We start from the raw sequence: 14129 nt of genomic DNA on the forward strand, positions 1-14129 counted from the left end.
GGTCTTAAAGTTATCTTTGCCAAGCATTTCAAGGAACACTAGTGCTGTACTATATGACCTTATTGGTCTCTGTGATGGTCACAGTAGGGATTGTACTTAGTGCTGTGTTCACATCATCTAGGAGATCCTGTAGAGGCACGTGACTTGGCTTCACAAGTCGATGTTGGGGTTAGCAGGCTTTTAATTTTGCCATGCTTTTATCTCTTAGGTCAGACGTTCTCCTATTCAGTTGTTCTTGCATCATTGGGGCTTGGTAACCAATCTCTGGAGGGTTGATGTTAACTCCCCCTATCTGACTGTGTCTTAGTTCCCCTTGCTCTAGTTCTGACACTCTCTTGGATCTCAAGTCATGAAAGCAGCAGCCATTTGTGGATGTTGGAACACAGAGTTACTAGCTGTTTCACTGTTAGTTTAGTCTGAGGGTTTCGAAGCATCCATATTTCCTGCAGTCCAAGGTTACTGGAGTAGTAGTAGTCTAATAGTGCCTTATTATCTTCTCGAGTCCTTTGTGTTCCAGTAGCACATTTGTCATCAACATGCCCTGTTTCCTCAACACTTGACGCAAACCTTGTTTCACTGGGCAACGTCTTGGCCAGTATGGTTCTCTGTTTATGTGCTCTCATCATGTATATGAGGTAGGCAGTTAGCCTTTATGGTCTTGCCCATGGACCAACATTGGATGATGATATAAGCCCACTACATACATATATACATGTATACATGTATATATACACACCATATATACACGTGGGAGTCAGCTGTCACATATATGTATTTATATATATATATATATATATATATATATATATATATATATATATAGATAGATAGATAGATAGATAGATAGATAGATAGATAGATAGATAGATAGATAGATAGATAGATAGATAGATATAGACATATATAGATATAAAGATATATTCACCTTGAGAATATTTAGCAAGATGTATTTTCCAAATCATGCACCTAAAGAAATACACTGGTGTTTTTTCCTGCTTTTGGTCATTTAAGCTCTAATTATGGCTTTTTTCCGCCTACATTAGAGCAGATGGAAGCGACTTTCTTTCTCTAATATTAATTCACTGATAAGTGCTCTGATTTAATCGAACAAACAATATTTTGATGGACTAAAAATAGAAAGAAAAACATGGAAAAAGCAAGTGAGTGAGAGGACGAGAATTTAATCAACAAGATGTAGCTTTCCTGTCGTCTTTATCAGATGCTCTCAGCTGATGCTTCTCTAAATGACTTCTTAAGTCAATACTTGAGTTCATTTGTGCATATGTTCCTGTAAAGGTATAAACATTAACCCACATATAGGTCTAAAATAACTGTCACAAAACACTGCTGTCTTGCTGTTTTTAGTTGGCAAATAAACTGTTGAACATTCAATGCATTAAAGAAACTAAGAGGGAGAAAATAATCATTACTCACTCTGACCAGTCGGAGACGTAGCAATACATGAGGCGACGAGCATGATAGGGCAGCCAGCAGACCACAAACGCTATGACCACAGCTCCTGAACACAAGACAGATCAAAGGGGAATCAGATGCAAATAACTTGAAATTTTGCAGGCAGCAGAGTGCATTCATAAAACTGTAACAAAACAGTGAAAAGGCTGCCCTTTAAAATAAGAACAATGTTCAGATGATGTGAGTAATAATTTTCAAGAATCAGGCTGGAGCAAAGCTGTGATTGAGGAAATAATAATAGAGATAATTATGACTTTCATGCATTTAATTAAAAAGACAAACAGGTCACACCCCCACATCCAGACACACCCAGAGACAGTGTGCATGCAGCCCTCCCAAAAAGGAAATTACTTGTAATTTGTATTTGATTGTGCTTGACATCAAAAGGCTTGAACAAAGTAATTTGCAGTATGCTGCTATTTTTAAGGCAAGGCAAGGCAAATGTATTTATATAGCACATTTCAGTACAGAGACAATGCAAAGTGCTTTACATGATTCAAATATAGGAAAATAAAACAGAATAAAAGCAAGCAGGAATAAAATGCAGAAACAAAATAGAACATGGGAAAATAAAAATTAAAAGCAAACAAGTAAAAACAGTTGGAATAAAAAGTAAACTAATTATATTTCAGTAATACAGTTCAATTAGAACAGTCGAAGGCAATCCTAAACAGATGTGTTTTTAATCTTGATTTAAAGGAACTCAGGCTTTCAGCACTTTTACAGCTTTAAGGCATAGTTTTGTATGCTAAATGCCCTCCACAAGCAATGAAATGAAACGATGTGAACTTGGATCCCTCTCGCCAAAAGGGATTCAAGGATTCACGATAAATTATGCACTAAAAAGGATTACTGTCAAATATTTTTAATGGAAGCACAGCACGAAGAATTGCCATCTCTACTAACGGAGTAATTTTCTCCTGTACCCCCTCTTCATTATTTAATACAAAAATGTGCTGCAAATGTCAACTTTCTGCACCAGTAACAACGATATTTTCACATTAGTATTCATTAGGATTAGTGCACATAAATACCAGTACTGTGATTTAAAAAAGATTTTATGTGGTACAAAGCTCCATAAACAGTAAACAAATGAGCATGACATTTATTTATTTATATTCTCAGGAAAATCCATCCATCCATCCATCCATCCATCCATCCATCTTCTTCCACTTATCAAATGTAGGTTCAAAGCAGGTTCACAACCTGGAAATCACTCTTCCAGCTCATTGTGGAAGATCTCATGGCATTTCCAGACCAGAGGTAAAATATACTATAGTTTTTCCTGCAAATTGGGGGCCAAGCAAGAGGTCTCATCTCCATGGTGGACATGCCTGGAAAACCTCCAAAACAACCACGATTGAATTGTGACTGGAGGTCAGTATCAGAATCAGAAATATTTCAATAATCCCAGAGGGAAATTATTTGCGTTACACGCTCCAGATATACAGATATACAAACAACATTTATACATACATACACACACACATATATATATATATATATATATATATATATATATATATATATATATATATATATATATATATATAATTACAGATCTAAAATAAAGTGATAGTGACGATGTGCAAAGCAAAAGAATGAATAAATGTCAATTACAGAGGGGGGTGTCTCAATCACTGAGGGAGGCGTTGTAGAGCCACGGCTCCTCCTCTCTGCCACGGTCGTCAGAGTGTCCAGCTTCTCCCCCACAACATCACCGGCCCTCCTGATCACTTTGTTTAGTCCGGACCTTCAGCCCACTGCCCCAGCATGTAACAGCAAACAAGATCGTACTGGCAACAACAGACTCATAAAGCATCCTCAGCATCGTCCGACAGATGTCCCGGTGGGACCGGCATCATAAAAACAAACACGAAAAAAGCCTGAAAACTCTCTGAAAACGACCTCGTTAGAGAGAACAAAACTTCACAGAGTTACCGTGAAAAAACAAGAGCAATCAAAAGAAAATAAAAGTATGAGAGTAAAAAAAGCGAACTCAAAGGCTGGAGCAATGTAACAGGATGCAGCATGCAGCTTCACGCATGCGCACAGAAGAGTCTTAAACCTGCTTTGAAGGCTAAGCCCACCCACCATATGGATGGGTTTTGTTCTAACCAACTGGGACGTCTTTCAGCCCTGGGGCCTCATTTATAAAACTTGTGTATGCACAAAACAGGGCCTGAAACTTGTCCATGTCACTTTCCGCGCAAACACTGTGTTCTTTAAAAAAAGAAAATGTGGGATCCTCCTGCAATTCTGACCCATGCGTTTTGGAGATGGGAAATTGGAGACGCAGATGGTAAAGTAGTGAATTACAGCCAAACTGCATCATGATTCCTCTGATGATCAAAATCACTTCATATCAGACTTTAATCATAGATGGACTTTAGCTTAAGCATTCAAAACCTGCAGTGTTATTCATGCTTGCGCTGATGACCCCTAACTATGCATAAGACCCTTTCAAATAAATCAAGAATAGAATTTAAAATTCTTCTTCTAACCTATAAAGCCCTTAATAATCAAGCTCCATCATATATCAGAGCTCTGATTACCCTGTATGTTCCTAACAGAGCACTTCGCTCTCAGGCTGCAGGTCTGCTGGTGGTTCCTAGAGTCTCTAAAAGTAGAATGGGAGGCAGATCCTTTAGCTATCAGGCTCCTCTCCTGTGGAACCAACTCCCAGTTTTGGTCCGTGAGACAGACACCCTGTCTACTTTTAAGACTAATCTTAAAACTTTCCTTTTTGACAAAGCTTATAGTTAGAGTGGCTGATGTTACCCTGAGCTATCTCTATAATTATGCTGTTATAGGCTTAGGCTACTGGAGGACATCAGGGTCTATTTTTCTCACTCTACTGAGTTCTACTGTTCTCCAGTTTTGCATCGCTTGTCATCATTTCAGCTTTTAACTTTTAGTTCTCTCTTTTTGTTCATAATAGGTACACCTGGTCTGGCATTCTGTTAACTGTGACATCATCCAGGGAAGACGGCTCACCCGCTACTACCATCTAATGTAGAACAGATTACTAGATCAATGTGAGCTTCTGTGCTTTTTTGTCTCTCTTGTTGTGTCTCTGCTCTGTCTTCTCTAACCCCCAGTCGGTCGAGGCAGATGACCGTTCATACTGAGCCCGGTTCTGCTGGAGGTTTTTCCTTCCTGTTAATGGGTGGTTTTTCTTTCTGCTGTCGCTTCATGCTTGATCAGTATGAGGGATTGCTGCAAAGCTATGGACAATGCAGATGACTCTCCCTGTGGCTCTACGCTTCTCCAGGAGTGAATGCTGCTTGGCCGAACTTTGATGCAATCAACTGGGTTCCCTTATATAGGAAATTTTTTACCAATCTGTATAATATGACCCAATCTGTATAATATGATTGAATTTAACTTTGTAAAATGCCTTGAGATGACATGTTTCATGAATTGGCACTATATAAATAAAATTGAATTGAACATGAAATGAATAAAAAAGGCCCATAAGCCATCTTAAATCAGAGTATGCACAACATATCATCATGGGTTTCTTGCATCGAGTTAATTTCCCCGATTAGCACCAGGGTGATGTGTACAACAGTTAAACAGATAAATTGTGAGAAGGTGTGAGGTGGGTACTTTAGACATTAACATTCATGGTTGAATCTGGGCATGTAGAGTACACAACATGAGGTGGAACCTGGTACGCAAACGTTCAGGTGCAGCTGTGTGCATGTTCATGGTTTTATAAATCAGAATTTTTTTAGCCGTACGCCATTTTTTAAAACTTTTTTTTAATTTTTTTGCTGTACATTCATTTTTTGTATGGATTCTATACAATGTTTTATAAATGAAGCCCCTGATCTTTATTTCATGGACAGATAAATTTTGGCAGGGATATCAAAATCTACACCTCTCTCTTTCTTCACCATTGTTCACCATTTGGTACTGATCCATTAGTCTTTCACTCCATCCCACATCCACTCGTGAACAACACAGTGAGGCACTGAAACTTCTCTACTTGAAACAGAGAGTTACCCGCTACCTGGAGGGAGCGTGCCATAGTTTTGGTGGTTGCTAAAACCAACAGTCCTTTCACATTATAATATATCTGCAAATCGCTTTAATTTCTTTACACTTGGTGCCATAGGAAAATAACTCTCCTCCATCACCTTCCTCTGCATTTAACCCTGCACCACATACATGCTGCTCACCAGATGCACAGCTGATCCTTTAATATGAAACATATGAAATTATAATAAAAAAAAGTCACATATGCATCAAAACACTGGTTGTGAATTCCAACCAATTATTTTTGGTATGCAAAAACCTTTCACAACAGGAGCTTATTTAGGCGTATGGGTGGTAAAACTTGATTTTGCTTTTAAAAAGTCATGTATTTTCTGATTTCTGAAGTATCTGGATGTATTAATCACAAGGATCTGTATCTTATCTGTATTCCAACTGTATCCAATTTGATTGCAAGAGTCAGTAATCACTTAAACATTAAGTACTCCATCTTCAGTGGATTAAACTTAATAAAGGCAGGGGCTCTAAGAAATCAACTTCTTAATTTGAGAACAACTTGGCAGGAGGCACACATCTAAAGACAAGACATCCATGTAAGTCTGAATGATTTGGCTGAATAGAAAAAAAAAAGCTTGGTTATATTAAAAGTGTGCTGTGAACCTTTGTAGGCTGCTGATTAGGAAGTTAGGTCTTGCTAAATAAAATAATAATGATACATTGTATTTAGAAGCGCCTTGAAAACATTCAAGGTCACTTTACAAGATAAAAACAACAACAACAAAATAAATAGAACATCATCAATAAAAGTTAAAATCACAGAGAATAAACAGTACTGAAGAGGTGTGTTTTGAATTTGGATTTAAACAGTGTCTATATTACATATATCAGAGAATTCCAGAGTTTGGGAGCAGAGCCAGAGAATGTTCTGCTTCCAAAGGTACTGAGGCGAAAAACAAGAACAGAGAGATGGATTGAGGAGGAAAAGGGAGGGAGCGGGAGGCTAAGATGACATGGAGGAGATCAGATAAGTAAGGACGGGCGAGGAGGTGGATGACCTTGAATGTAAACATAAGAACTTTGGATTGAATCCTGAATTTGACTTGGAGCCAATGAAGTTGCTGTAAAATGGGTGATGTGATGAAATGAAGATGTACCTGTTGAAGCTACTGAGTTCTGGACCAGTTGGAACTTATGGAGAGTTTTTTTTTGCAGGAGACCAAACAAAAGGGAGTCAATACGGGAAGTGACAAGACTGTGAACAAGAATGAGGGTGGAGTGAGGGGAAAGGCAAGGACGTAGGCATTTAATATTACGCAGATGTAAATATGCAGACCGAGTGATAGTGATTGGAGACGTGAAGGATAGAGAGCTATCAAGGATGACAACCAGACTCTTAACCTGAGTTGAGGGGAGAATGGTGGAGCCGTCAATGGAGCTGTGTATTTTGGATAATATTGATTTAGTTCCAACAAGGAGGAGCAGTTTTATAACTGTTTAATCTTAGGAAATTGGTAGTAAACCAAGATTTTATTTGAGACAGTCACATGGTGAGGGAGGAAGGTGGAAGCACTGAGTTAGGCTTGAAACATAGGTAGAGCTGGGTGTCATCGGCGTAGCAATGAAACTGAATGTTAAACTTACGGAAAATTGCAAAGGGGAAGAAAATCTACTGCTCAAAAAAATAAAGGGAACACTTAAACAACACAATGTAACTCCAAGTGTTCCCTTTATTTTTTGAGCAGTATTTATGATGAGGAGCAGAGGTCTAAGGACAGAGCCCTGAGGTACACCAGGAGTTACAGAGGAGGGACAGGAACTGAATTACTTGAGTTGGACAGACTGAGTGTGACTGGTAAGGTATGAATAAAACCAGTCTAAGGAGTTATGAGAGATACCAATCAAAGATAACCTGTTGAGAATAGTAAGGGACATGATGTCAAAGGCCACACTCATATAAAAAAAATGAGTATGGAGGGAACGGAAACCAGACTGGAATAATTCATATTTTCACTAAGTTTTTCAAGTTTTTTGGAAATAAATGGTAGGTTGGAGATGGGGTGAAGATTATTAGAATTGTTGGAATCTGATCCAGGTTTTGTTCAGTATATGATTAATAACTGCAGTCTTTAAAAGGGTGGGAACAATTGCAGTAAAAGGTGAGGAGTGTATGATAGAAGTTATGAAAGGGAGGACAATGAAATGCATAAAAGGGATTGGAGAAAGTGATCATCAACTGGCATCTCCTGAGGCAGATCCAGTCCATATCCAGTGCAGCCTAACTGACCTGAGGACCTCTATAGTTATGCTGCTATAGGCTTAGGCTACTGGAGAACATGAGGGCCTATTTTTCTCACTCTACTGAGTTCTACTGTTCTCCAGTTTTGCATTGCTTGTCATCATTTCAGCTTTTAACTTTTTTTTCTCTCTCTGTTTTCTTCATAGTAGGTACACCTGGTCTGGCGTTCTGTTCGCTGTGACATCATCCAGGGAAGACAGATCACCTGCTATTATCATCTAATGTAGAACAGATTACTGGATCAATGTGTGCTTCTGTGCTTTTTTGTCTCTCTTGTTGTGTCTCTGCTCTGTCTTCTGTAACCCCCAGTCGGTCGAGGCAGATGACCGTTCATGCTGAGCCCGGTTTCCTTCCTGTTTAATGGGGAGTTTTTCTTTCCACTGTCGCTTCATGCTTGCTCAGTATGAGGGATTGCTGCAAAGCCATGGACAATGCAGATGACTCTCCCTGTGGCTCTACGCTTCTCCAGGAGTGAATGCTGCTTGTCGGGACTTTGATGCAATCAACTGGGTTCCCCTATATAGGACATTTTTGACCAATCTGTATAATATGATTGAATTTGACTTTGTAAAGTGCCTTGAGATGACATGTTTCATGAATTGGCGCTATATGAATAAAATTGAATTGAATTGAATTCTGGAGAAAGCGTCACTGAATGGCTTTCTTTTTTCATTTTATTGGTACTGTTTGTCGCCTCGTATGCGCATATTTACGCATACGAGGATACGATATGTTTAAGGTAAATACACAGCAAAACAGCATCACCTTTTGGCAAATCTTTTCTAGTGAATAAGTAAGTAGCTTGTAACTTTATAATGCTGTTAGCAAGAGAACATTTCAATCCACTGAATGAGCTCACTACCATTTTGCTCCTATGCTACACTGGTCTGGCTATGTACATGCGTGCCCCGTAGACCGCGTCTATTAGTAACTGGAGAACAACACAGAGAGATGATGTGTAACGTCATACCATATTCTATCTAAAAAGATATTGTCACATCACTATTTTTAGTTTTTTCTATCTAAAATAATGAATTATTGCTTATTGCTCCTTTAAATTTATTGTGTCTTTACATTTTTGAGGGTCTCCTCGAGGAAGGCTCATTCTGTTTTCCATGGATGTCTTTGATGTGTGTCCATGTGTTGTATGTGAATTCTGAGCTAGTGTCTCACCAAATTTTGTTATGGCTACATAATGACAATAAAGACTCTTGATTTTATATTTACTTACCTATTATTTGGGATGTTAGGTGTCAGGCCAAGGGTAAAGCACATTAATGACTATCTGGCAATATATCTTATGGCATCCTCAAACTAAAGTTTAGGTCAGATTCAGAATCTTAAATGGATGGTGTTTGTTACTGAACAATGTCAAGAAGATGGTGGCTTGAGAGGGGCAGCTCAATCCAAGACTCCAAGACTCCATAAATTGGTTATTTGATCATCATGAGGTAATGTTGAAACCATGGCAACCCATGCTCCAGCAACAGAGCTACATCAAAATCATGAACCTCTGTTGATGAACCAGAACATTATGTCCACCCGTACTGTTAAAGTTATTCTTGGTGGGTTTTTATTTTTCGCACCACATTGTGAAAGCTCTGAGTTCAAGAGAGGGTTGAAGTGGAGAGAGAGATGATCCCATTTTTGTAACTGGCACTCAAAGCTATTTTATGCTTCAAAGCTTAACAGCTGTCCATTGAAGACATGTGAAATGTTAACGGCAGTTTCTACCTGAACCTGACACAATAACCAGCACTCAACATTTCTCTCTGTCTGTTGTATATGTTAGATTAAGAATAGAATCTTGTTCTAGAATTGCACAACACAATATGGCAGCGTGTTGCAGTAACTTTGTAGATCAGCTACGTATCATACAAAATCCACTTTTTTAGCCCTTAAAAACATGTTGCGCCCTTGGAGCCTCTAGGAATGCAGAAAATTTTAATTTTCTGCATAGATCCAAATTTGCTGCATAGATATGTTTATATTCTATTTGGGTCATATTTTTCAGTCTGTTTAGTTTTCTCTCTTATCTATTATGTACCTCATCTGCCATTTTTATTACTTGCAGTGATTTTGTAGTCTCTGCTCAAGGATTCAGAAGCTACTAATGGATAAGTCAAAATGTTCAGTTGTTGGTGTAGACGATTATTGAACAGATTATAATCACCACGTTTGAACCACCGGACTTTAAAAGTTATTTTAGATTAAAAGATCAAAAGTTGCAACATCAGTACATCTATATCTGCTTTGAGTCAGAAGAGATAGAAGTGAATGTTTTCTGGGCTGCCAGGATTTTTAGGAATTAGAAGCAGTGTTTGGCAGGGTTCAATCCTGGGTCCATAGGTATGTTCAGCCTATGGCAGTACGGGTGCAACTCTGAGTAGAGTGTGAGATTGTTGCATTGTCCTATAGTCTAACAATGAGGGATAATGTGAAAACAAAGCACCTGGCTGGAGTTTAAAGACATTGGGAACAACAAAGCGCAGCACCCAGACTGCAGATTGAAAATAACTTTAAGAGCAGGTTCTACTAGACTTTTTAAATTTGGACAGACATTATTGTCATTCAACTGCCCATTTGAGCAACATTTGAATAGTGAAAAGTACACTCAAATGTACATTTTTAAATTTTTCTGTGCAAATCCTCAGTTATACAGGTCTTTGCAACCGGATTTCCGCACAATTTACATTTAAGTGAAAATTTGTTGCAGGCTCTGAGTAAAGACATAAAACAAAAGAGAAGCCACCAACCATTACATGGAGAGACATATTAGAATTGCCCATTTAGAGGAGAGTCTGGTTCTGTTCTGTAGATTTCTTTGCAGTTTGCTGTTAATTTGTGGAACACAATTTTTTTACTAAAACATTACATCGTTCTGTAAATCCACTGCTGTTTTTTCTTCTTTTTTCACTTGAATATTGAATTTTTATCTGAAAATTCCTTATTACCTATCGATAATTGCACAGTATTTTCTCCCAGTCTGGTAAGTCTTTCTCTTCTGCTGTATAGCTTAACTTTAGATGTAGCTCTGTCGTATTATTTAATCTTGTGTGTAAGTCTGGTGTCTTCTGTCTACTTGTTTTTGCTACTGTCACAACCAAATTTACCCACTGTGGGACACTAAAGGTATTACTATTTTATTCTATTCTACTAAACATAAGTAAGAATTGTCATGATATAGGGCTTTTGTTTTGTTTGTTTTGAACTTTTCTGGATTTGGGGTTTCAGCTCTGTCACCTCTCTGCCACAGAAAACCCTCCTATTAGCTCTGTCCACACCTCAGTCACCAGTGTCCAGTCCGATCAGCTCCACCTGCTGCCAGTAAATACTCTCAACTCTGCTCAGCTGTTCACCTGCCTTCTTGTACCTGCCTCACTGACCCACTCACTGCCAGATCGTCACATCACCTCACTCGTGACGTAAATAAAAAGAAATTAAATTATTTGCTTATTTGCATATTTTCATTTATTTATATCACTCAGAATAAGCTTAAGTTCTTAAGTGCAAAATCTGCAGAATGTGCCACTTTTTATTATCCGATTACCTGATTAATCCTCAGAATTCTCAATAGAATTTTGATTACTAAAGTAATAATCTGTGATAGCTCTAGTCCCCATTAATAAACTGAATTGATTTGGATTGAAATGTCTCAGTAAATATATTACTTAGTTTATTTGCTCTTGTCCAATATTTATCAGCTCTCCATACATTCATAAAATAATGTCATATGCAGTACGTTTTGTTTCTGTCAGGATTTAAATTCATTTCACTCATATCTCTTTCAGATGTCTTTGTAAAGCATATATGTAAAACTAATCTACCTTATCCATTAACTGTACCTGTATGCAACTCAGGCGCTCCCACCTACTCAGACTTATCTTGCAATTTTCGCTGAAATACTTCAGCCTGTTTATTCTGACATCAATCAGAAAGCCTAATGTAAATTCAGATAGCTGGAAAGAAAAGGATGTGTTATGAAAGCTTTGCACCACCTCTGCACAGCTGAAGTTCTTACATTCATTATTTGATTATTTTTGTGAAAGGCAAACATCAAAAATGTCCTATTTTATATAGTGAAATATTGTGATTGTTACTAAGACATTTGCAAAACAGAAATTGTATGAAAGACATTTTAAAACAGGAACATTATAAGAAGGTTCATCGTAAGCTTTCTCAGGTGTATGTATGACTATGTTAATGTATGCATAATTGCAAAATTCACATAATTTAGAAAATATTCTCAGCAAACATTGTGAACATAATTGACAGATATAAGTATTGCTGTAGACTGCAACAAACCTAAGGGATCTATGTAAACGATGAATCATTGTTAGTTTTGGAATCATCATGCTTTGCTAATATTTGTTCACTCCACCTAATAAAGGTTCAGTGAAATTTCCTCACAATTCTGAAGATGCCTCTTGCCCACAATTTCTTTTAAGTGACTCCTCAGATTTTCTGTTTGGTTTGACTCTGCACTCAGATCATTATAAAACATAGCTTTTTTCACTATTATGGAGCCATTCTTGTGTTGCTTTGGGAACATGTTTGGACTTGTGATGCTGAAAGTTTCTGCCTCTTAGCTACCTGGCCAGTTTCTGTCTTGTTTTTTATCAGTCTTGGATGAATTTCCGTTTTTCTGGTATGTCACATTTATCCCGTTTTTTTTTCTTCATTAATGTTGACTGCATTCACTGCATCATATGGTTAAGCACAAAATTAGTCAAACATCTGGCAAATTTGGATTTAAAATTATTTTCATTCAACCAAAAAAAAGTATTTCTCATAGGGAATTAGACAGGCCCAAAAGAGAAAAAAGAAGAAGAAAAAAGCTATGTAAAAAGAGCATCAATTTTAATCAGATTTTTTTATTTATTGCTTGTTAAAAAACATTTATACCCCTGTAATCATTGGAAAATCACTTGGATTAAACACATGTAGGTGTTTGCAAGAGTGTACCTGTTTATGTATGGTTTATCCATAAGAAAAATGCTCAATAGCAAAGTGGTTTTGAGGAGCCAAAGGCAGACACCAGGGGAACCAGAACCCGAGATGTCCAAAGGGACCCCCCGAGCATAGGTGCCTGAGAGGGACCAACACATGGAAAGCTACCTCTCCCACCCCAGGGAAGAGCAGAGAGGAGCCCCAGGAACCCACAATAGCTACAGTGCCAAAGACCCCGGGAGCCGCAGCGACGAGCCCGTGGGCTCCGTTGGCAGCCAGCTACACCGGAGCGGATCCAGCCACATTGGGCCCAGATACCCCCAATAGAGCCATGGAGGCCCTTGCCCCGCAAAGTAGCTGCCAGGAGCGAGCATCTAACCCGGGACACTGCAGGTCAAGGCGCAAGCCAGCAGAGGGGACTAGGACTGGGTGGTCTCCACACTTAGTGGAGACCTGAGATGTCCCTGGAGAGGGGGCTGTCCAAACCCATCCTGACAAAAAGACAAACATAAAACTACGTATATATACGTCATATTCACATGTTCCCACCCTGGTGCCCCAACATACAAACACTCCTACCCATAAAATAAGCCAACCAGAGCCCACCCCATGAACCCTGAGGCGCTACCTCCCCCCTCACCCTGCCCTCCATACCTAAGCTCTACCCCCATATTCCAGAGGAGAGCAAAAGCAACAGCCCCAGCTGACCCCCAGGACCCAATGCCCACTCCCACACCAGATCACAACCAGGTGGCCTGCTTCTCCTCCAAGCCACAAACTCCAGATTGCAGTCGGAGAACATCTTTGTTTTTCCTGTTTGTCTCTGTGACACCCTGTGATGGACCAGAAACCTGTCCAGGATGTACCCTAGGCAAATAAATCAGGCTTGTGAAAAATAATCGTTATTATAGTAATCATATATGTAAGCAATATAAAAAAATATATATATATTTTTGCTCAGGAAAAAGATGGTCCTTTCTCTAGTCTCACCCATGGTGTACCCCCATGAACCCTTTGAGTATTGAAAAAAAAAGTACTCTAGAGGAGATACAGTTGTGAGTTGATGAATAGAAAACAACTTGGTAACGTGAATCTAGAAACAACCTTGCAACAAGGACTGTCAAAGTTAAAATACAAATGCAGGTTAATGCGGGCATCTTTTTTAAATGCACAATTAACACACATGCTTCTGTATTTTTTTGACCTGGCCTACTCTGTAGTTTGACTCATTTCATTTTCTGTTTCAGCTGTTTCTCCCATTTCTTAAAAAGTCAGGGTGACAGCTCCTCTCTGTTCCACCTTCTGTCTACCTCCTACTCGTGTGATCAGAGCAGATGTGGGTGCCCTTCAGTAGCAACTCACAGGGAGAGAAACAGAAAGGACCTTTGGGGGTTTTTATTGTTGGAGA

The 14129-nt window shown here is 38.7% G+C and overlaps 1 protein-coding gene across 1 annotated transcript in view; it reads right to left on the bottom strand.

Moving 5' to 3' along the window:
- The window catches only part of ntsr1 (neurotensin receptor 1 (high affinity)), a 90388-nt gene that overhangs the window by 11831 nt on the left and 64428 nt on the right, over nucleotides 1-14129 (bottom strand). The window contains exon 3 of the mRNA XM_021312956.2: nucleotides 1435-1519. Within this exon, the coding sequence (XP_021168631.2) occupies nucleotides 1435-1519 (85 nt within the window). The remainder of the gene's footprint in view (nucleotides 1-1434; nucleotides 1520-14129) is intronic.

This window comes from Fundulus heteroclitus, chromosome 1, assembly GCF_011125445.2.
Source record: "Fundulus heteroclitus isolate FHET01 chromosome 1, MU-UCD_Fhet_4.1, whole genome shotgun sequence".
Classification (NCBI taxonomy): domain Eukaryota; kingdom Metazoa; phylum Chordata; class Actinopteri; order Cyprinodontiformes; family Fundulidae; genus Fundulus; species Fundulus heteroclitus.